The sequence below is a fragment of the Aspergillus pseudonomiae genome (genome assembly GCF_009193645.1).
Source record: "Aspergillus pseudonomiae strain CBS 119388 unplaced genomic scaffold BDV37scaffold_164, whole genome shotgun sequence".
Classification (NCBI taxonomy): Eukaryota; Fungi; Ascomycota; class Eurotiomycetes; order Eurotiales; family Aspergillaceae; genus Aspergillus; species Aspergillus pseudonomiae.
Window position 1 is genome coordinate 18,765 of NW_022476156.1, and position 22,753 is coordinate 41,517.

Below are 22,753 nucleotides of genomic sequence, written 5' to 3' on the forward strand. Positions count from 1 at the left end.
TCTCCACTGCTCTCCACCGGAGGTGTCCTGAAGAGAATTATCTTCCAGCCCTGTAAGGAAAAGTTAGGGCTTGGAAGGGGATGAATAAGATGAGATTATTCCACAAATGGCCGATGTGCTTTGGTGAGCACGGACGTATACACTCCTGAGATATAAATAGGTGCGGGAGAACTCTTGCTGTCTCAAGACATTCTTTGCTCTTTGAATCTCTCAGGGTCAGGCGAATATTGCTGTGGTCATCATGTATTTGTCCTCTGTGCTGGCGACTTCGCTCCTGGTAGCGCTGGCTCATGGTTATGGCGCTCCTGGTGCTTGTTCTGGTGCTTGCAACATACACGATCCGAGTCTGATCCAACGCGAGTCAGATGGCACCTACTTTCGCTTTTCGACTGGGAACAGGATCTCGTATGCAACCGCCTCGTCCATTGAGGGCCCGTGGACGCCGGTCGGCTCCATCTTACCTGACGGGTCTAGCATCAATCTGCCCGGGAATGATGATCTCTGGGTGAGTATCTTGCTCTCTTCTACCTACAAACACTGCGAGCCCCGGGAACTCACTGTTAACTTCGAACCCCAGGCCCCAGACGCTCAAATCGTAAGCGGAGTTTACCACGTCTACTACACCGTCTCAACCTTTGGCACCCAGAACTCTGCTATCGGTCTCGCAACCTCCGACACCATGAACGAAGGAACCTGGACCGATCATGGCTCCACTGGAATCCGGTCCGACTCGTCCAAGCCATACAATGCCATCGATGCAAACCTCTTCAATGATAATGGCAACTATCTTATGAGCTTTGGATCCTTCTGGCAGAATATCTTCCAAGCTCCGATGAACTCGGCCGCGACGTCAGTTGCCTCCGCGTCGTATAACATTGCGTTTGACCCGGCAGGAACCCATGCCGTGGAGGGACCGTATCTCTATAGATATGGAGATTACTATTACTTGTTTTACTCTGTGGGCATCTGCTGTGGGTATGATGGCTCCATGCCGGCTCCGGGAGAGGAGTACAAGATTAAGGTCTGCCGGTCGAGCTCGGCGACTGGTGACTTTGTAAGTATTCCAAGTTGGTGGAAATACGTCAACAGAACTGACAAGTGCAGGTTGACGCGAACGGTGTTGCCTGCACCAATGGTGGTGGCACGGTGGTGCTGGAAAGCCACGATAACGTCTACGGACCGGGTGGACAGTATGTTTTCCCTTATCACATCATCTGCACTATTTCTAATACTTGTTTAGGGGTGTGTTCACTGATCCTGACCTGGGTCCTGTACTTTACTACCACTACGTCGACACCAACGTGGGCTATGCGGATGGCCAGAAGCTGTTTGGGTGGAACGTGATTGACTTCTCCAGCGGATGGCCTGTTGTTTAGGCTGAGTGATCAGGTCAAAAAAAAACGATACAGTTGGTGGACCTGGCAATGATATTGTCGGGCAAGTTCGGAATTCCGATATTGCTGGTGGCATTGCGAGTCTACGGGCGGGTATACGGACCTAGTATGTATTTCTTATATAAGCACAGTATTTACTGGGGTATGCTTAAATATTGTACTATCGATGTGAAATATAAAATTTTGTTACGGTAATATTTCAAATACTTAATGTAAAAAGCCTACTATAGCTATTGGATGGTACGCCTGTGTGAGCTAACCCAACAAACTTCATAGCTTAGGCAGGGGCAATTTAGAAGCTATGAATCAAAACTTCAAAAAGAGATGATATAGGATGCGATGATCTGCGAGAGCGAGGCTGTAGACACCCCGCACCCCCTGTTAATGGTGGGTCCATGCCATGTGGCTTAGACAAGGCTGGAGCTTTTGCCAGCTGGATTTCCCTGAACTTGCAACCTTTGATTCATTCTTTTGATAAGTTGATCTGAACTCTAGGCTCCTATGCAATCTCTACAACATGACCATCCAAAGTTGCGCCTCTGGTGGAGATCTATGGCAAAAGGCCCTTGATGCGGTCGATACTGAAACAAAAACAAGCCTAGCCGGTATTATCAGTGACTATAAAGGCAATATAATCACTGAAATCCTCGAGGAAGCAGAGCAAAAGAAGAAACTTTGTCTGAAGAAGCGCTGGAAGGTCGAGTTTCCAGGCAAAACCATCATCCTTCGTGACTTGCTGGACAAGATCATCGCGTGGGCTAGACAGTTCACAGCTATTGTCGATGTCGCTATTCAATATGACCCGACTAGTGCTTCACTCCCATGGGCAGATATAAGATTCCTGTTACATGTGGCTGTAAGCGACCGCAGATGTTTCGAATCTACAGTCTACGGTCTGGAAGCAGTGTCTCTGCTGATCGCCTTGGCAGAAACACAGAAAAGTGAGGCCTGGACAGGTATTCTTCCGCTTTGGACGCTCCTGGGTGGCTGTTGAACACTTCTGCAGCAGTATCTGGAATGTACATTTGCCCCTCCAAACATACATGAACTTATGACCCAGTTCGAGAGGTGAGCCATGGCGCGGTATGTCGAGGGTTCGCCTTGAACAGACCTTCTCCTCAATTTGAGTAGATTAAACGTTCTACGTGCATCTTACCGAAGCGTGCTTGGAATTGGCATAACTGTCGAGTGGATGTGCCAAATAGTACGATTTCCATTTTTGGTCTGGCCAGTCCACAACGTTGTGAGGATAGCATTCCTCACAGCTTACAATCAACGCCATTGCAGCGAATAGTGCCGCACCACCCATAGCTTGATATTTTCCCGATTCCACGAAGGCGGGATAATCTCATCCGTGCAAGGAGATATCTAGACGATGAGTTGTTGTGCAATGATCTCACAGCATTCTGGGATATATTAGTAGCAATGCAACAATGCTTGTATGGGAAACCCTTGGGATCTCCAGAATTGGAAAATCACGGAAGATTTTGCAAGGAAGTGGCGCTTCGTTCTTCGAGGCTGCTACTGAGATCCTTCTTTCGGCAAATGAGTGGAGAGTTAGGAGGGATAAAAAACCGCCCGATTGGAAGACGGTTTTTATAAGTGTATAAGGAATAGGAGGATAATTGGTTTACTTGAACTATGACAATATCTCTAATCCTCTTGTATGGTAGGACCCCTGGTAGAAGGTGCGTATTTATCAGTATACAGAGAAAATACGTCGCCCTTAATCAACCAATCAAAATCATACTAACCTGTTAGAGTGTCGGCGGCATATTACCTTAGACGAATGGTTGATTTTAGAGAGAGAAATAGTTGTAGCTGTAATCCGTAAAAAAATAGATAAAGTAACAAAATCCTATCTTCAGTCCCGGCTGTTAGAAGGCGGGAAAGCTAGAAATGGAGAATCGCCCGAAAGTGGAAACTGGGTGCAGAAAAACGGAAAAACAAAACATGGTGCAAAGCAGGAACTCAGAAACAGTAACACTAAGTCTGGGTGGAACAATAGGCTGCTAGCGCCTCACATACAGCACCGACTCAAACCCTTGCAACCAAATCGACATTTCTCGTGTCCCAGAGAAGATACAGATATTCCCCTCCTCGGTCTTCATTTAAATCTTGACTAATACCGTCCCATCCCCAATCCCTGGCATCTTTCAGACCGAGTCTGTAACTTGTACGAGCCATCTTAACATTGATAATCTTCTCGCGTATGTGAATGTTTCTCTCCAATCGCAGATACCGAAAGTACTCTTTGCCGTCTCCAGAAGAGAAGTCATTAATGCTCGTATCCTGAGACTTTGTCTTGACGTAGGAAATAGCGGTGGCAGTGTCTTTATCTGCCGTGCTGGTACTGTACGAGGGAATAAACCAGACAAAGCTGAGATGTAAGCCAATCGAACCTGCAGCTGATAAAGATAAAGAGAGCTTACTTAGATTCAGGAAAGCCTTTATTGACATCAGGACTTTCACCCCAAAGGACTGGCATGTGGTCATCGGGGGTGTCCATTTCTCGTCGGCCGGTGACAACCTATATCATCCGGTCAGAATGTCTATTGTGAATATAGGATGTGGAAGCAGCTACCTTGATGTCCTTGAGGAATTTTATTTCTTTCAAGACGCATCCAATTTCAACAGCAATGAACTGTTCTAGCTGAGGATCGGGCTTGGGGCGCGTAGTGACAATATTGGGCTGGATGTTGATACCAGGTCCGGTGAATTGCAACTGGTAGCAAACAATCCTTCCCATTGGTTGAACCACAACTAGAGTGAACACGTCGTCGTTAGTAATGAGAGAATACTACTTTTATTTGGAAAAGGGGTCCTACATTCCCGGGATATCTCCTCTTCAATTTCATACGTCTCCTCGGAGTCGTTCTTTGAGACATGATCCAGAGTTTGGTTGACCTCAGACGAAAAGTCATAGTTGGCACTGACGGATGCAGAAACAACTCCCCACGCTACGCTGGCCTCTGCCTTGGCACCCGCGCTGTGTGATATCTTCTTTGCTTCGTTACTGCTCGCTTCAACAAAATTCTTCTTTATAAGGGACTTTTTCCATTTGTATCTGCGGGTTTCCTTGGTTGTAACACCTTTACCATTCTCGTAGTCGAACAGCTTAGTCCACCTATAGCCACTCTTGAGAGTGATTTCTTTGGTTGCCATGATTGATTCAGTGCAGGGGAATGGATTGCTTAAGAGTAACAGATATGTGATAAATGCGCTCAGGATTATCTAGAGACTAAGATTACTCGTGGTATAGTTGTACCTTTTATATTGTCTGATCTCCCATTTCAGCACCATCATTTTGCGTTCTGGCGCCTCGAAGTTTACTAATTATACAGATTATTGCACCTGATATGCAGTGTAACCACTGTTTTGTTCTTACTGGACGATACAAGATATGAGCTTGGACATGCTGAAGATGCAGATCGAGAGGCTGGCTGAGTCTGTATGCAACAGTCGAGTTAGTAAGTTTGAATGACACGTCAGAAATATTTTTCTTTTTTTTAAAAAAAAGGTATCTATTAATGGGTAAGTCCAGGTTTGCTAGTTTCATCATTCACCGTATACATTTGAAATTCTGCAACCTGACGGTAGCCTATGTGCGCTAATATAATAACGTGCGAAAATATGGACCACAAGCTCAACTGTTATACATGGGCAAATTGTGACTCTCTCCCCAGAAATGAAGCCTTCAAAATACCATAAATTGTAAAAAATTAACATAGAAATTTCTCTACTAGTCGGTATTGGCAAGTTCTGCAGGGAGTACTCCCTGCGCTGTAAGTTTTGTGCTGATGAAACAGTGTGCAATGGAAAGCAGTACGTATCTTACTAACTTGGATTTACTATAGAAATTAGAGCAACTCTTCTCTGTCTTGAGAAGGTTCAAAATTTGAAGGGTAAATTATTGCTACACTAGCCAGTGATATCGCTCCCTTTAGATGCTATTCCAATAACATGGCGATATCATTCAATCTGGAAAAGATGACGTGGCAGATTTCGGACAGATGATAGGACTCGCCAACAACCTACATGATCTCATGTCTGTAGCAAAGGTTGAATGGGGTTGTTGTCCATTTATTGGGCTGCAGGAGATTCTTACCCCGCTTGGATTCGGAGGGCTGTGGGGCGGGTCGCAGGCGCACGGGGGACGATGAAAGACGGGGCTATTGAAATTTGGTAGTCTCTCAGTCTTGATATTATAGTCGTTCTACAGTCAATTTTTCTCATTATGTCGTGTACGTGTCTGGTGGCTCGGTATACTAGTTTCGATGGTGTTTATCAGTTGCTCATCTGAAAGAAACATGGTAAGAATATAGCTGCCCGCTCGCCTTTTGATAAAAGTCAGAATCTGTGGGAGAGCATCATCAGTCAGCTGCTCCATGGTCCGCAAAATGTAATGCTGGGAGATACAGCCCCACACACAAAGCGCTAATCTGCAGTGGGTATAAAATTAAATGGGCGAGTATGTACTATTGCGGTAGGCACGAAAAACCGAGCGCGGAAACTGCATCCCCGCAGGCAATCAGAAGCCAGGTAACCATGGCGATGCAAACAACCTGCGCCAGATTATGCGTAGAGTGGGCCCATCCAATGGACAGCACAGAGCTACAGGACATCTTCCGACCCAACCCTTGACTGAGCCGCTGTTGTATTCGGCAGAAGTGATAAAATCCCTCACTAGCCTCTGCCAATGGTTTATAGATCTGCAGTCTATCGTTGCCTCTGCTCCACGATCACATTTGCAGAATTGCGGCGATATCGACGTGTATCTGCGCTATCTCCTACTGGCAGCCAGGCAAAAATCACGCAATCTCGATGTGATACCTTATGCACGGAACCCTCGACACCGGTCGCTGGTGGGAGTTTTCTCACACGCTTGTGCCAAGACGTGTGGAGCATCTTGCATCGCCTCGACAGTTGGGCTTTTTGCAACGCGAGCAATGAATGCACATAGCGGACGAGGCAACTGTCGCCGCGCATCCGTTCCTGTTGACTCACTATTGGCCATATTCTCCCTGTTGGAATTATCCGAACTGAACACATGTACAGTTTCCCACTTTTCTCTTATCCCATAGTCCCCACTAGGGAGGCAAGCAACCACCACATTGTGACCACTAATCAACAAATGTGTAGATGTTGAGGTCAGGTTTCAGCTCAGGCAATAAGGTACGAGTCTCATTTAGCATGGCCGCCGATTATATAGCGCCAAGGCGCAGATCCAGGCGACCGTGTAGTTATTGCCTGAGAAAGCTATTCTTCCCTGCATATCTACTATGAGAACCAGCGGCAAATTCGGTGAGTATCTCTCAATGTCCTCGAGTAAAACACGGTTTAGAAGCCAAAGAGAAGCCAAGCAGGCTCATCGAGGGATGGAGGAACATGAACTACATATTGCTATAAGACCATCAGCCTACCGCAGTAAGGAAGCCAATAAGATTAACATGATAAATCTCGCGTGCTAGGCAGTATTACTCTCTACGTGAACAGCTCGGGATATGCTAGGAGGGTAGGCCTAAGCCTGACTTATTCTGATTCACATCAGCACCACTGAGAGGACCTTAAATAAATCTATGAAAGAAGTTCTCGGGGATGCCAGTTGCTGTTGTGTGTGGTCACCTTCCTCAAGGCGACGGGTTTAACGAAAAAAAGTCTATTCCTTGACTGAGGATATGCTTGACAGCTGAGATCTTCTACTGGAAAATGGTGTTTAACTAGTCCATTTATACTCCCTAGCAGGAGGGGCTGATAGTTTTCTTTAGCAAAATAGATTATAGCAGCATGGAGCGTTCTCTTGCTCGCGCAAGAGTTTCCAAATGTAATGATTTCCGCAATGAAAGAGAAATGAAGGTCGACGGGTACTTAAACTAATGACCTAGCTACAGCGTAACTAATTCATCTATCCTGGATGGGCCATGTAGGATACATAGAGTGTGGATGGAATATGCTTCCGTCAATACCTGTCGTGGAGAAGTTCAGAGCAGTAGTCGTATGACAGTGGCCCAGAGGCCTCATCCCAATCATAGAACAGAAATAAACATTAGTCAACAAAATTCGGAATAAATGAAAAGTCTCTCCCTATCCCACCCCTGGGAGCGTAACCTTGTTGACTTACGTAGCGACGGCTTCGTAAACTGTGTATTCAGTCAGTCTCATCAGTGCTACTTTTCAACACCTCGGAAAGCGCGAGAACATTTTGAAAGCATCTGCGGAGCTTCGGGTGTGAAGAGCCGATACCATGCCCAGATGGATTCTGCCAGCTTATTCTGCATGGCCATCAAGAGCTGAAGAGCCATGCCAATCAAGTTCACAAAGTCCTTTTTTTCACAGAAACCGAGCGTGTAAGTGCCGGTTCTTACATGCGGGGTCCCAACTCGGGCTGGCTGAAAATTGCTGCGACGAAAAAGCGTTGATCACGAGCGCCAACCCGCGCATTCTAATTGGGTTTAATCCAACCTAGCAGGTCATTATGCTACTGATGCTTGATATCATTCTACTATTCAGAAAATAATATGGATCCACAAAGTCAACGGCAGGATGCGGAAGGCTGAGGGGCCGAGCCGACCCGGTCTTTCTAGTAAGTTTATTCCCCACTGCAAAAACTAAAATCTGCATAATTAGAATGCGCGGGTTGGCGCTCGTGATCAACGCTTTTTCGTCGCAGCAATTTTCAGCCAGCCCAAGTTGGAACCCCGCATGTCTGGCACTATGAAAGGAAGGTGTCAAATACAGTATCCAATACCGAAGAGATTTAGTAATTTACTTAAGCAGTATTGAATAAATCATGTATTTCCTAATACGAATTTTAGTACCTGCTATAACTATGGCTGGCCTATCTGAATTATAACTAGATCGGCTGTTAGCCATTACCGAAGTTGTCGTTCCGATTTACTCTCTTCTCAGCTGAATCAAGGCCCGTGCGAAATCCAGGGTACCTATTGAACCCTACCAGCTCAACAGCATCGACAATGACACTTCTGGTGAGCCATTTTTCTAAGTGGCTAAGGGTCGTCTTCTCCAACCCACACCGGCTGAGATCGAGCCCCTTGTTATAGTACACTGGCAAATTCTGCAGCTAGAAAAATGAAGAATCTTTTCTGGATTTCCTTCTCTGGCCTACTAGGGACCAGAATTCGCTGGACAACCATACATCTCTCAAGGCCTGGGATTAAAAGCATGATTACGTTTCAACAGGCGAGCTTAGTAAATCAGGTCCGAAGAAGATGCTAGGTCCTATAACTTATAAAGCCGTATCTTCCTATCCAAAATGGGCGACAGATTGGAATTAAATCGTGTCCCAAATTTCTACCATAATCAGTATTTGCCATCATATCTTGCAATTAAACAGCCTTCAATCCCAACGAGGCACCATTTCTTAGCAACATGCCAGTCAAGACATTCGATTTCGATCAAAGAGCTTCCGGTTCAACCTATCTCAAATCACTTGAAACTTGGTCTTATCAATTCCCTGATTCCTCGTCTTGGTTGTGGGTTATCCACGGCATTAGACTCACTTTCTCGAACGGGGAGGCCTTCTCGGCTGGTTACACCGACGACAAGCCCATGAAAAAATTGTCTCTAAATGGGGACGAGAGGATTCGCGAGTTAGCCATCTACAGTGACCAAGAGCTAGATGTAGTGAACAGTATCTACATCTACGCCAGAGATGGACCCGACGGGCAGATTAATGCGGGAGGAGAAACTGGCGGAACAAAGCAGGCCACGAACCTTGGGGACCGCACCTTGCTTGGCTTCCAAGGACGCCACATCCCAGGAGAGTCTCTTCACGAGCTGAAGCCTATCTTCCGAGGAGCTTGAAGGGGCTGGAATTTCTGAGAAACTTTTTGTGATTTTCTTGAGAGTGGGGGATATGATAACGGACCCGTTGATGGATAACAGCCCTGTCTAGTTTTGTATCTGTCGTGAAAGCCCGCTTATAGTATATTGCAGAATCAGTTTCACTCACCTTAACTTCTGTAAGCAGTGTGCTAGGCCATAGATGGTTAGGGTTCATAAACCGAGCCAATACAGTAGATTTACAAAGCCAACTCGTTGGCCATGGTAGGTTTATCATTACCAAGGGGAAATACATACAAGATAAGTGTAAGAAGAATAGGATCTGTAAACGTCATAAGGTTAATAGCGTGGATGCATATCAGCATACATTTATGTAGATGTCCGCGGCCTGCCGTCGGAGGTCTACGAGCTTCGATATGGTTTTCAAAGTTCTGAACCGACCAGTCAGATCGTCGGCTTCTAGGATCGATAGGAAGGTCCGAAATATATTGAGTAATGAATTGTTTGACATCCAAGGACGATCAAAGTGGTATAATGTTAGATGACTCTTTGGCAAAGAGTGAGGTATGGCTTTTCTGAACAAATATCACATTTTACCATTAGAACATCCCTATTGCCTGACACATTTTGTGTAGTCGGTTGCGGAGGAAAGGACGTTTCCTGCCCCGCGAACATTATCTGGCGAAGGGCACCTGCGTCCATAAATTGATTTTGGAGCTCCAAGTAGTATCCTTGGGCCATTGCTTTGCCTGCGGCTTGGGCATCAACTGGGGAGAGATAGGTCTCTGTCATGTTTAGGGGTTCCCAGATTCGACTGCGGAGGAAATCTTTCAGTGATTGGCCTGTTCGTTTCTCGACTAGGAGCCCGGTTGTTATGAACATCATGTTACTATATTGCCATTTTGTGCAGATTGGCGCTGTTAAGGGTACATGGAGAAGTCTAGATACAGCTTCTTGGGAAGTGATGTTTGCATTGAAGCTCCAGCCGTGACGCGGCAAGCCGGAGCGATGGGATAGGATATCTTCAATCGTGACGTGCGCAGTAGCCCACGGGTCTTCAGGAAAAATTCTGGCAGGATATTATGTACTGGTGTATCCCATTGAATGTCGGGAAAATTTTTGCTGTCATTTACAAGTAGGGAGACTGCTGCCGCAATGAACGCTTTGGATGTGCTGCCTCCATTCAAATGAAGTGTGCTCTGTTACAGGTTTGAAAACGTCTCCGGATATATCGGAGGTTCCATAGCCCTAGATTTCTGTGAGAGAAGTAGTTCATATCGACATCACTTCAGGGCCTCACCTTGGCGGAGATATCATCACCGCGAACCACAGATACAACGATACCAGGGATTTTGTAACGTTCAAGGGCCCAATTGACCTTGTTTTCAAATGTCTTGTTCAGGGAGGGGGGGTGAACTATGGTTGTCACCCAGCGGGATTTGCTGGGCGATACAACTTGGGAGCCCCCAGAACAATAGCAGAGTAGTAAGCCAATACATAGAGAAAGTCTGGGACTGCACTCTATGGCTAAATGATTCACCTGTACTGGTATTCAAGAAAAAAAGCGTAGGAACCTGGAAAAATGAAACATAAAAGTAAATATTGAATATGAACGTAGCCTCTAAACGGGGTAAACAGGACAAACGAGATATATTAGTTCCAGTTCTTTGTACTGCTGCCTGGTTAGACCCTTCGGCATGGAGTAACCATGACTCAACCGCGGCTCATCTAGGGTGACGCTAACCCACGGAGAAATGGAAGGTAAGCATTCCGAATCAGGCGATCTCACCTTCTAAGGCAAAGATACCTAAGAGAGGGATCGCCTTTAAGATGAAAAGAACCCGTTGTATTTCGTATGTGGCGCTCGAACCTCTTTTGACGATGTTACATGGCTGGTAACACCCCATTTCTATCGTCACAAACAGGCTCAATAGTGAATGCAGAAGCGAGTACAAAGGCGAAGGCGGGGTGTAATCTGGTCGAAGGGTGCAGCAGAGCATACCCCCTGATAGTCAGCAAATAGCGGAACAGCACAACAAGCAAGGATGACTTACCTTACGTTTATGATGAACCATACGGATCAATACGTTATTTAAACTTTTTGCTAATGGACATTCTCAGTTAGATTACGATTACTCACGGCAAATCTCTTGCCATCCAATCCAAAATAGTTTGCAGTGCTCCTCGGTCCTTCCCTTCGTCGTGCGGTACCAGAAGCAATTCTTCTTCCTACAATACAACGAAACTGCTATCAGTCAAAGTTGGATATATATAGTATTGACCAATTCGGGTCTAATTTATCTGAATTTTTGGCCAATTACTTTAAAGTATAAAATTCGGCAATTTAATATTGTGAGGTAGATAGTTAGTTTTCTACATTAATCAATTAGGGGTTTGTTAGTATATACCCGGCTGCGAGATTTCTATCAATATCAATATTTAGTAATCTCGTCGACGGTAACACTGCCGGATCGGGTCAGACACGCTCCCGGAGTGAGCCCGGAGCAGCCTGAACCAATCACCCCACCGCTCAGTCCCGCTCGCCGCTTTTGTAACTAGCTCCGCGTTTAGAATATGTGGCTCTCTTTTATCTTTTATAATACAGACTATGAATAGAAGATTAACTCTAGTTGCTAGCTGTCTTCTTCTAACTATCGTATTTCTGGTTTTCTGCCTCGCGTTTTCGCCCTCAATGAACGTTCGCTAGACAAGGGTCTGTAGCAATTGCCATATTATGACTAGGCCTGCTGGTATGTTTTTATATAGCATGCTTTTAATCTCAGACGCAGGATTTCCGCCAAAATATATACCAGAGTCATTGAGACTGTTTTGTAGACATCGCATTGTATCCCTTATCTCTGAAGTTGTATAGCGATGCCAAGGTGATCGAGGATCGCTTCACCTACAATACTTGTTTCACCGCTCACTACTGCGTCATACACTTAATAACAGAGCTGCCGTATTGAAGTATAGATTTACCCTAAGCTCAACAACAATCACGAATTTCAGCCTTAGGTGGTTATCAATATATCAACCGGTAGTAACCAATGCTGACCGATGTAAAAAAACACTGCTGCAGCTCAGAAATTTCTCTGTCGGTTACCAGGAATGGACAGTCTGTAATGTATTTCCGATTCTGTGTTTTAAAAGATTTGGCTAATCAACAAATACAAAATGGATTCTTGGATAATCCATGGCACAGTTGCATGGTTGCCCCGTGGATGGATTTTTCAAACAAAGGGAATAACTAAAAGGCAATTTACGTATCTTCCCGGTCAGGTGTGGGGCTGTGACTGTCCGGTATGAAGCCGAGAACTAGTGTTCGGCCGCCTCCTGCGGTCGTGATGGGGCAATAGGGGTCTTGGAGCTCTTGTAATATGATGCAGTTGGACATTGCTTCTTCCATAAATCGGAAAGTACAGTTCGATCATTTTATGCCAGGCGTGAAACTATCACTGGAAGAATGAACCTTTCTATCATTCAGAGCAACCTGAGTGTTAAATCCTATAATGCCACTGACATGACAGTTGTGGTAAAAGAAACAAATAGTGCCAAATATGGGATGCGAACGAGAGTCCTCAGGGGATTGGGTTGCCTATATGTCCATCAACGCTGGCCCTATACAAGAGCAGAAGATATGGGGCAATAATTGACTACTAGCGAAAGGGAATCGCCCAAACAATGGAATCTCTTACTAGATAGTTTTATGGCTGCGTAGCTCGCTTACATGCGTCGGTCGTTTACAGTTTATGTTAACTAATGGGCCGTCTTTAAGATTGGCAGACCCACCCGCCACCCAGCGTGTTGGTCTGCCTCAACGATAATTTCCCATCCCTTGGAAAAAGAAAATCTAACACTGGTGGGGAAAGATAACCCTCACCAAATTGCCAGATTATGGGTCTTTAGCCTTGGCGTTGATTGGGTGGTTGGGTTATTTCCACTGGTCACGGTCTTTCCTAGTTTGGACCAGACCGATATGACCCCGCCCTGGCAAGCGCAAGATGGCCCTGGTTTGTGACCTTGCTTGCTCTCGCTGTCAGAAAGACAAGGGAGGTATCCGAAGGTCTAGATTTCGTTCAAAGGTAGAACAATAGCAGAGAAGCGGATCGTTGTCGTGGAAGGCTAACTTTCACTAAACTACAAGGATAGATTTGCCCTGGTAGACTGCCTTCATACAAAACAAAAATTACTAATGATAGCTTACGGTCGGACAGAAGGATTGGGATGCTTGCCTAAAACTGAGCCCAAACGACCATGGGTAAAGAATGCCTGATTAACTTTCTGCATTTCATGTCCAAATTCCAAGCTATCTTTCCTAACTACTAATTGTCCTCTTTCTCTCGTTATTATGAGACTTTACTCTGGGAGCCCTCCTCTAGTACTATTTCTTTCTCGTATTTGTTAAGCATTCGAGCTTTTTCTCTCACGTGCCTGTATTTTCAAACAACTGCTGAAATTATAGCTGCCCGGATGATTTTGGCATTATATTTCCCACCATCCACGCTAACCAGCACATCTGAGCTATTTGCGCACAGTTACTGTTATTTGCCACGCAAGGCTACTCACCAGTGGTCCTACAAGAGGAACAAATGGAATTCGAGACAGCAGTGCACTCGGTGGAAGAACCAACGTTGGGAATCTCAAGCCCAAACACCACAGCGACTATGTTTCAGTTCTGTGATAATGGCATGGCACCGAGGTCTGGAGATTTTAGGTGCAGCTTTTGCAACAAGACTTGCCGTCGAAGTATTCAGCCCCCTTGCAGAGCATAGAACGATGAGAGACGCAGAGACAACACGGTATCTGTATCTCCAGTGGGTATCATAACTAATGGTACACAGGCGACCTACGCGACCGACACCAGCGACGGTGTATTAAGACCGCCGGCCAATCACGTCTGCCGAAACGCAGATCCTGCAAGACATGTGCGCAGAAGAAGATCCGTTGCTCGATGGCTCGGCCCGCGTGCATCCGTTGCGTCCGAATGGGGATAGCATGCCACTATCCCGCGACCTCCTTGCTTCCTCGGATCGCTGACCCTCAAGGCATCTCTCCTGCTTCATCCAGCTTAGTCACTTCGTCTAGCCCGGGCCAAGCGAGACTAATCCCCAGTCCCGTGGATCAGAATGTTATGGGCACCTCGGACATACCAAGGCACGATGTACCTCATCCGGATACATATGACATTTATTCGCTGACCATGACTGGCAACTAATGCAGCACCACATACTGTCACTTCGATCCGATCACCGCCACGGGATGTAATCCATTCGGTACTAACAATATGGACTCAATAATGCAGGTGATGGACGAGTCTTTGTTTAGTTCTGGTAGTTCCCTGCGTTGGGGCGACGACTTCACGCCGCTGAATGATCCTATGCCTGTTGAAAATTCCTCCACTGGTGCCTTGGAGGCGTCAATTAACCCAGGATTGTCCTTCTTACCCCTCAACGAGAACTCCAGGCCAGTGGGTCCGTTAGAGACTCGCCGGCCTGAAGCATTACCAGCAAGTGCCTACAACGCCTACTGTGCTTACAATTTGCCATTGCCTTCAGTCCCTTCCTCAGACAGCCATTATTTGGGTATTCATAGTCGTGGGAAGAACAACGATCTTGCACAAAGACATCTGCGCGGTGATATTCTCTACGGCTGACACTGGGCTATCGCTTTTCCCTAAAGATCGGTCTATCCGTTAGGCGAAATGTGTCCCTGTATACGAGATATGTGGCTTTCAACCTTTCATGCAGCAGCTTCCCTTAGTGTTATCACAACGAACCCCTTCCCTCCATATAGGTATATCCTTATTCAAGTTGATAAAACATGCGATACTCAACTGGAAATTTAAAACTCTAGAGTATAGTAGACATTATGTCTACGACAAATAGTGCTAAAGCACGTTTTCCGCCCACTGAAAAAGCTAATTGGGGTACCGTCGAGGCGCCTAGATGGACCTGCTTCAGCCTATATTTTCACCATGAATGTGTTATACAAAACTAAGCCAAAGGGATGAAGTATTGAAATCAACCAGCAGGTATTTAATGCAGCTACGAATTCTTTGACCGTCCATATGTCATCTAAAACGCCGGATGTGATAACTAAAAGCAAGTAACGGCACAGACGAATCCGATTCTGTGTTAACATATATGCATTACGTAGGCTCTCATATTTCCGAAACTCTCCCCGTCATGGCTTCTCCACAGAACATCCACCCAAAAAGAACAGAGCACGCAAGTCCAGAAGAAAGAAGATTGGTGATAAACTGGAAGTGATGAGTTCCCAGTATGTGCTTTGTTTATGAAACGACTACCACCATCCTTGCACACACTACCAAAGAAAAATATTGGTCAAATCCAATGAAAAACCTGCCGATAAAAGTCCCGTTGACTTGCTCGCACTACACGATCGAACCAGTCGGGCCCAGCCCTAAAAGAAAGATTTGCCATTGTGAGCATCCGGTTATGAAGATGGAACCGGAGGGGGTAGAAGTTCCGCCATGGCAAAGGCGCCCGTGGCAAAAGTCTTGACACAGCACCACACCTAGATATTGCAGGCTTAGTGCATTATCATTCGATTCGACAAGCATTCAATCATGTGATCTCATATGTAATAAGTTGGATGCGCAGCTCTGTATACAATACAAATCAGCCCTTTTTGCTAATCGCATATCTCAACAACCTGAGGTGGTAAACATATATCAATCAATACATAGTATAGCATAGGGTGAATAAGGTTAGAATCATTTTTATGTAACTTTTTCTCTTTTTAATCTTACACTTTAAAAGTGGATATATCCAAAATACAGCTGTAATATTCAATACTGAAAGAAATGTTGTTTATATACGCTTTTCTCCTTTAGATATTGAAAGTGAAGTACTAATATCAACCCTTTTCAAATTTATAATTCAGTATGTATCGCTTCACTTTACGATGTGGCCAAGGTTCTAACTACAGTATGAAAGGAGACTTTGACCCTGTTCAAAAGGCTCCATATGCACCAGCAAACGCATGAGGAATCTGCACACCCCATTATCCACAACTTTTCTCGGCTGCATTGGATTAAAGCCGCAGACGCAAGTTACCCGACAATCCTCACACCGACGAATGCGTTCGAAAAAACATGCGATGAGGCGAATCATATTGCCTCTAAAATTTGTGTTCTGGGATCATCTTGTTTGGAGACTGTCCTGTAGTCTTGGGAAAAGATCAGCCCTCGGAAGCTTTACTGGACCAAGGCTCGTTTAAGCAGGCCATAGAATTTTGTTAAGGTTCTTGTTCCACAATTAGGTCCGATTATATGAGATGTATTAGAAAGCCACCATGTAAACCAGAATCCTGCGTCGTTTAATCCAAGCGAGCGAAGTCTCAATGTCAGCAGCTGCCTCGAACTTTGGCAGCATCGGCGAGGCTGGGATATGTCTTAGCAAACTCCTGGCCAACGTCCAGTTATCAAATTCATCAGGTGTCTCTCAAATACCGGATTGATGGTCGTGTGGGCAGAGAAGACAGTCGGTGGCTTCATATGGCCAGTTCACTGACAGTGCACGGGTGAACAGACCCACGAATCGAAAGATAGAAAGTGGCTAGAGATGACCACGCGGTCTCGCATCGATGGCCATGGAAGGTAGTCCACCCAGGCGGGATGTGGGGTCAGCAACTGTGACTAACTCGGTATCAGCCAACTCGGCAGGCGATTATAGTTTTCTTCATTTGGATGAATCTGGTGTCGAAGAAAGAGGAAATTCACGTGGAAAATACACCCTGTTCCGGTAGCGGTAGTCTTTGATTTGCCACCCGGAATGAAGCCCAGGATCTTCTCAAAAACCTTGGCGATTGAAGGGAAGCTACTCTCATTCGCCGGGTTGGGAAGCGAGGAGATCTGTAGACAGCTAGAATCCGCTCTCTTCTTCCTGAAACTGTGTTTGACCACCCCAACCCGATGATTACTGATGAAATCCAATACTATGATATTAAGATCGCACGTCGGAGCAGTATGGTTAAATGGCATAGCAAACATGGCCTCAGAATGTGTCATTCCAGGACTTGGTAGTGGCATACTCGATAAAAAATTTCTTGATGGTCCTGACGTGGCTGACAGTAGGCGGCAACAAATTGTTTCGCAATCCTGCTGACGACAATCGTAAATGCTGGAGCTGGCCAGCTCAGGAGGGGTGTCCTCATGTCGGTGTTCAGATGTACCATGGGGAAATGGGTTCGCGTTTGAGGCGGCATCGTCGTACTGTCGGACATGGTTTTCGCTTTCACGAGTGTAGTGAGTGCGGTCTCCGGGGTTTGACGACTTTGTTGTCCGGAGCATGGGATGCCACCGAGTGCTATCCATTGAGAAGGGCTTGACTGTTGCATCTACAGACACTATCCTTAATCAGTATCATCCATGCCAGTCGAAGGTAAATCACGTGGCTTTAAATGCCGCAGGATTCTGACGGCTTCCCGGCCGATTCGAGAAGGATATCCATGATTGTCTTGACACTGTCAAGCATTTTCTGATTTTCCACCTTGAGCAGTTCATTCTGCTCGGAAACGAGCCGTAGGTCAGTGTGTGACCATGTGGAGGAAATATCGCGCACGCGTAACTCAAGAGACTTGATAAGTACGCGTCGGCGCTCGCGAGCATTTTGCTGAGTCAAGCGGTCATTTGCTCACTTTTTCGCCAACTGAAGCGTCGAAAGGCCATGAACTCTTCTTGCAGGGACGCAGGCCAGAGTAGGTCTAGTGTCGGTCAAGGGGAGATCAGTCGGTTTCGGGGCGGCTGCCTCACTAGTGCAAGTAGTAACAGGGTCGTCTTTGTCTTCCATGGTTTCAGACGGCAAAGTCGTTCAGATCGATCCACAGGATTTCATGGCGTAAGAAGGTTCACGAGCTGATAGATGAATAAAGCGCGGAATGTTAATCAACGCGAAGCTGCGGCTGTCCGCTTCAGCCCAGCCGGCTCGGGATGACCCTCCGTAGTACTGAGGCCTATAGCGGCCACTCCGCAACAACGGGTCTCCTTGCTAAGTCCATTTACCGCTTTCTCGGCCGCTTCTCTATTAGATTACTATAGAATCACCTATTTACTTCTTTGATTCTCGTACATAACCACCGTGTATAACTATGCCTCGTCCAAGTATTGATCTTGACCCGTACAAGGCCGAAATTACCGCTTTATATCAAAAAATGAGCCAGTGGCTGCAATTCAAGATTATCTAAAGGAGTCATTCGACCTTCAGCTCAGCAAGCGTACAATTGAATCACATCTTTCAGAGTGGGGTTTACTGCATCAGGATCGTACAGGCACGAATAAAAGTATTCTCTTTCAAAGTTGGTCTTGAAGATAGAGATATTCGTCATGTTCTACATCAGGAAGGTGTGATACTGGCGCCTCGTACGCTTAGAAGTATACGGAAAAGTCTTGGACTTGTACGCCGTACTGAGTCTCTCTATGAGGGACACAGTCAAACTTAAGCTATTCTACAAACTCTTCTTGATGAGTCTGGGAAGGGTAAGATTCAAGGATTTGGTAGAAGATTGCTCTATCAGTAGATGCGTACAAAAGGCCATATTATTACTCGGTAAGATCTTACTTCTAGTTCTGTACATTATACTTATTTTATTCATAGATCGTCTCTTTCAAACATACCGTACAACTTTTCCTGATCGACTCATTGCCCGTCGTCATCAGCTGCAGCACCAACGAGGAGAATGTATTGTACCTGGACCAAATTTTCTTTGGTCAGTGGACGATTATATGAAGCTTGAGCTGCACAGGATCGAGATATATGCAGGAATAGATGCCCATTCTCGTTATATTATCTGGATCTATCGTGATATTACTGCCCGTACAGCTGCAACCACAAAAGATTAGATCTGATCATGGCTCAGAAAAAGGTCGTTTTCAAGACGTCTATGTACAGTTTCAGCAAGTGTATGATCCCTATATCCAGCGAGCTGATTGCTGGATAGAAGGACGAAGTACCGAGAATCAAAGATTTGAGACTTGGTGGGAGCAACTCTCAAAAAGTGCTCTCTATAAGTGGTCAGTAAGTTATTATGCTTCTGCACAGGATCAACTTTTAATAAAATCGACATACTTTCGTACATTTAAGGATGAAGGACTATTCAGCGAAAGCTGTACTGGTGATCTGACTGCTTTATTAAGTATTTATATGCCTACGATCCGTACACAGATCTACAGTTATGTAGTACTCTGGAATGTTCATCAAATCTGAAAGCAACACTAATCGGCTAATTTCGGTTGCTGGAAAACCATACATGCTTTATCATCATCATCCTTTTAAAAGGAGGTGTACAAGACTACGGGCTTCCCATTCAACAAGAAGTTCTGGATGAACAACGGTAATCTGTACAAGGATTTGGTAAGTGACCTCCAGATTGTAATGTACGGCCTAAATACTAATCAATATAGATATTGATGAGTATCTGCCAGCAGAAACTCTTCATTCTGCTGTACAGCATTACTGGGGATTGGCTTTGACCCCGAAAGGCTGCCGCCACTTCAGCCAGAGGATGAGACAGTTCCATTTTAGAGATGGGAAAACGTTGCATTGGAAATCTCTGCTCGATAGGTAACCAAAAGCATGTATTGTACGCTTCCGTCTCCATGGTGTATCAAAATGAAGAGCTATGAAAATGACCTGCAGTAATACCTCCCAGTTCGCAGCTTTTGGGGGCGCTTTCGTAATTATTAAGGGGGTCAATTGCCCTCATTTCGCCATTTGAGCTGCCTTCTGTAAAACCCGGCTGTCCACTGGATGACGTCACAAGGTGACAGTTTCGGTGACGAGCCAAGTCGTGACGTTAAAAGTATACACTCAGAGAGAATTGAAATGTGGGGTCCATAGAATCCTAGGCCCACTTTTGTAAAACTCTGAAACCGGTATCGAATCGGAAACTTTCATTTACTACCATGCATCTTGTAAAACTTTTCCTTGCATTCTCTAAACTGTCTCAAAACTTTTCGAGTTGATCTTGACATTTAGACCTGTCGTAGCTTTCTTTCATAGTGCAGTCGATTCTATCAGCGACGTAGTATTATTTTCCTTCCATGGTTGCAAGTTTGGGCCAGTTCTATAGGCTAGAACTCTCTATACAACAGAGGGTGACGTAAACCACTACGGCTCCTTTGTAAGATGTGCTCTGTCATCGCCTCCCTGCAAGCAATATCGCGAATCCGATTCTTGCAATGCATGGTTAGAAAATACTCAGGCAAGATACACGATGTTGCATACATATCTCCCACGCGCCCAGTGCGAACACCCTATCCGAAATTTTTTGTTTCTTGAGGTTTTCGTCACCAATGGCATGATGCTTGGACATGCGACACCTACTAGTCCTGCTTCTGCAGACAGCAGAGAATCAGACTTCAGCCTCTCTCGAATGACCTCCAGGCGATCATTTATCAATGACGTTCCATCAGATCAATGCACAGCGAGCAGACCGTTAGTGCGATTTGATCACAAATTCCGCAAACAAAAAAAAGTTGTACGTTTCGAATACCCTATGGAAAAAGTGCTACTTTTCAGCCCAGAGTCCAAAGTATCGCCTTTGCCAGAAAGTATGCCCAATTCTTTTGAAAACAACAAACATGGCTCGCTTCGAAGGTGTACTCTTCGGGGAGGAGTATCGTCTGGCATCCAGTGGGAGATGCAATGCCCTGGGAATGTCACAAAACGTCAACGATACTTAGATGCTGTGAATCTTCAACATGTCCAAATATTATCCGGCACAATATTTGAAGGCATTGTATCAGTGGTGAACATTGCATTTGAGAAGCGCGTCGGTGCAAAATTCACGTTTGATAACTGGCATACGACTTCAGAAGTTGGCTGCGATTATGTTGGAAAGGCTTGTACAAGCCAACAGGCCGGCGAGAAAGACTGGGATTTATTTAGGTTCAAAATTGGTCTGAATAATGATAACATCGAACCCTTTGAAAAAATACTGAAGTTGTCTGTATATTATGAAGTTGACGAGAAGGAATACTGGGATAACAATTATGGACAAAACTACGCGATAAAGCTATATAAAGCAGAAGGTCACGGGGGGCAGAAATGTTAATTGAGGGTCTAGGTAAATCCTAGCCTGCCTGGGAAACGCATGTTACCTTGTACTAAAATGTCCGCGTCGATGTAGGATTTGGAACTTACAAATCGCTGGGTATTTGCGACCCCATTCCATACCACAAGCACACAGAGGACGATTATAACCAAACTAGGCTTGTAGTATTAAGGATGAAAATACTTCCTGGTTCGTAAGACCAATGTTCCCTGTTAACGTGGAGGCTAGTCTTCTCAAAATTTGGTCATTGCATTAGACCGTTAAGTTTCCTGCAATAGGCCATATTAGCGGAATCTTTGCGATTTATTATGTTTGGTGTCTGGTTTATGCTGAAAAACTGTGACTTGTCACAGGGTGATACTAATAAGGTAATTGTACTGAGCATCCACAGCCCAACATGGCCAGAGACTCGCAGGTGCACATTCCGTGATTCACTCGGACTTGAGTCGAGCCGCAGGAAGTCAACCATCCCGTGACTACCAACAGTATATATGTTCATTTGGCGACTCATATTCATTGCCTACGGTTGATGCATCGACTGCATGTTTCCGAATTCGACTAGGAGCTCATGATCTCACCTAGAAGATTTTTGTCGGTAGGTGCATAATTCAGCGTCGTGATCAGCAAGCACACTAGTGCCAAGTAGGGGCAAGTCGTGGGAGGTTGCTGTGGCTCGAGTGAATCTAGTGGGCGACGCGATGAAGGAATGTGGAACTTTACTATTCTTTCTCGGGAAACAGAAGTCAAGAAGACAAGGGTGCTATCTTTTACTGACTCTTCACTTATTAGGACTGGTACCCAGCAGTCGCTTGGGTCAACTATTACCACGTGACACTACTACAATATATCTAAGTGTGGTTGGCTTACTGATTGCTTTGCACCTCGTTTCATGGCTCAAACTTAGCGGCAACTGTCTATCTGTTTGTGATAGAACCTGCCGAGAAATTATGCACCGCCTACTGGTGTACAATTCAGTTAATCGGATTTACTAGATTCCTTCCAACATCTACGGCGATAGTGCTCGATAACCAAGTTGGCTGGCTATGATTGACTGAAAACTCAGAATATGCTGAACCCAACCCCATCACATACAGAACACTTGCACGATAATGTGCATCCGGCCTCTCCAGCTGTCGGTAGTCTACACAGTTTGTTATCTTTGGTGGCGAATCAGGAAGGGGCCCACTGTTTTGATGAGGTTTGCTTTCCCAAGAGCCGTAACTGCTAAGTTAAAATGGCTCTTAATCCTCATGGCTGGACTCTAGAAGAAGTGATCGCCATTTCAAAGCTTGGATCAAGCGAAATTCAATGATTGTGTCTGATGTGCTGCATTCCCCACTAAGCCAAGTGACGCCGCTACAGCTTCAGTATCAAGCATGGCCGGCGGACCAATTAACGCAGTAAGTAGGGGCGGCACGTTTCATGTGCTTATTAGCTACCGTCACAGCTCAACTGCGCCCCATTCTGAACTTGGATCGGGG

At 45.5% G+C, this 22,753-nt stretch overlaps 8 protein-coding genes across 8 annotated transcripts; 5 read left to right on the forward strand and 3 right to left on the reverse strand.

Moving 5' to 3' along the window:
- Nucleotides 1–241: 241 nt before the first annotated feature.
- BDV37DRAFT_292176 (arabinan endo-1,5-alpha-L-arabinosidase) lies at nucleotides 242–1,376 on the forward strand (the record flags this gene model as incomplete). The annotated part of the gene is made up of 4 exons (XM_032089126.1): nucleotides 242–505; nucleotides 545–1,054; nucleotides 1,105–1,190; nucleotides 1,241–1,376. The coding sequence occupies 4 exons, from the start codon at nucleotides 242–244 to the stop codon at nucleotides 1,374–1,376; spliced, it is 996 nt and encodes a 331-aa protein (XP_031934658.1).
- Nucleotides 1,377–1,613: 237 nt separating this feature from the next.
- Nucleotides 1,614–2,389, forward strand: BDV37DRAFT_265855 (uncharacterized protein; the record flags this gene model as incomplete). The annotated part of the gene is made up of 1 exon (XM_032083848.1): nucleotides 1,614–2,389. Exon 1 carries the CDS (start codon nucleotides 1,912–1,914, stop codon nucleotides 2,386–2,388), a length of 477 nt encoding a protein of 158 aa, XP_031934659.1. The 5' UTR covers nucleotides 1,614–1,911.
- A 1,042-nt stretch (nucleotides 2,390–3,431) lies between these two features.
- On the reverse strand, nucleotides 3,432–4,559 carry BDV37DRAFT_289510 (uncharacterized protein; the record flags this gene model as incomplete). Its single annotated transcript, XM_032088489.1, has 4 exons — nucleotides 3,432–3,774; nucleotides 3,827–3,924; nucleotides 3,979–4,157; nucleotides 4,223–4,559. The coding sequence occupies 4 exons, from the start codon at nucleotides 4,557–4,559 to the stop codon at nucleotides 3,432–3,434; spliced, it is 957 nt and encodes a 318-aa protein (XP_031934660.1).
- Nucleotides 4,560–8,783: 4,224 nt separating this feature from the next.
- Nucleotides 8,784–9,218, forward strand: BDV37DRAFT_289511 (uncharacterized protein; the record flags this gene model as incomplete). The annotated part of the gene is made up of 1 exon (XM_032088490.1): nucleotides 8,784–9,218. One exon carries the CDS (start codon nucleotides 8,784–8,786, stop codon nucleotides 9,216–9,218), a length of 435 nt encoding a protein of 144 aa, XP_031934661.1.
- Nucleotides 9,219–10,934: 1,716 nt separating this feature from the next.
- BDV37DRAFT_265858 (uncharacterized protein) lies at nucleotides 10,935–11,201 on the reverse strand. Its single transcript, XM_032083849.1, has one exon. It carries the CDS (start codon nucleotides 11,195–11,197, stop codon nucleotides 10,973–10,975), a length of 225 nt encoding a protein of 74 aa, XP_031934662.1. The 5' UTR covers nucleotides 11,198–11,201; the 3' UTR covers nucleotides 10,935–10,972.
- Nucleotides 11,202–13,525: 2,324 nt separating this feature from the next.
- Nucleotides 13,526–15,598, forward strand: BDV37DRAFT_265860 (Zn(II)2Cys6 transcription factor domain-containing protein). The gene is made up of 3 exons (XM_032083850.1): nucleotides 13,526–13,943; nucleotides 14,039–14,351; nucleotides 14,418–15,598. The coding sequence occupies exons 1-3, from the start codon at nucleotides 13,787–13,789 to the stop codon at nucleotides 14,848–14,850; spliced, it is 903 nt and encodes a 300-aa protein (XP_031934663.1). The 5' UTR covers nucleotides 13,526–13,786; the 3' UTR covers nucleotides 14,851–15,598.
- Nucleotides 15,599–16,038: 440 nt separating this feature from the next.
- BDV37DRAFT_265862 (uncharacterized protein) lies at nucleotides 16,039–18,246 on the reverse strand. The gene is made up of 3 exons (XM_032083851.1): nucleotides 17,790–18,246; nucleotides 16,863–17,725; nucleotides 16,039–16,796 (listed from the first exon to the last, which is right to left on the reverse strand). The coding sequence occupies exons 2-3, from the start codon at nucleotides 17,533–17,535 to the stop codon at nucleotides 16,726–16,728; spliced, it is 744 nt and encodes a 247-aa protein (XP_031934664.1). The 5' UTR covers nucleotides 17,536–17,725; nucleotides 17,790–18,246; the 3' UTR covers nucleotides 16,039–16,725.
- Nucleotides 18,247–20,193: 1,947 nt separating this feature from the next.
- BDV37DRAFT_265864 (CBM21 domain-containing protein) lies at nucleotides 20,194–21,308 on the forward strand. Its single transcript, XM_032083852.1, has one exon. It carries the CDS (start codon nucleotides 20,433–20,435, stop codon nucleotides 21,270–21,272), a length of 840 nt encoding a protein of 279 aa, XP_031934665.1. The 5' UTR covers nucleotides 20,194–20,432; the 3' UTR covers nucleotides 21,273–21,308.
- The last annotated feature ends 1,445 nt before the right edge of the window (nucleotides 21,309–22,753 follow it).

Excerpts from the sequence above, each read along its gene's own strand:
- BDV37DRAFT_265858 (XM_032083849.1), bottom strand. The coding sequence starts at position 11,197 with ATGCTCTGCTGCACCCTTCGACCAGATTACACCCCGCCTTCGCCTTTG.
- BDV37DRAFT_265860 (XM_032083850.1), top strand. The coding sequence starts at position 13,787 with ATGGAATTCGAGACAGCAGTGCACTCGGTGGAAGAACCAACGTTGGGA. Across the intron at positions 13,944-14,038 it reads CAACAAGACTTGCCGTCGAA|GCGACCTACGCGACCGACAC; the intron begins GTATTCAGCCCC and ends AATGGTACACAG. Across the intron at positions 14,352-14,417 it reads GGCACCTCGGACATACCAAG|CACCACATACTGTCACTTCG; the intron begins GCACGATGTACC and ends CAACTAATGCAG.
- BDV37DRAFT_265862 (XM_032083851.1), bottom strand. The coding sequence starts at position 17,535 with ATGGATAGCACTCGGTGGCATCCCATGCTCCGGACAACAAAGTCGTCA. Across the intron at positions 16,797-16,862 it reads GCCGAGTTGGCTGATACCGA|ACCGCGTGGTCATCTCTAGC; the intron begins GTTAGTCACAGT and ends CATCGATGCGAG.
- BDV37DRAFT_265864 (XM_032083852.1), top strand. The coding sequence starts at position 20,433 with ATGTTGCATACATATCTCCCACGCGCCCAGTGCGAACACCCTATCCGA.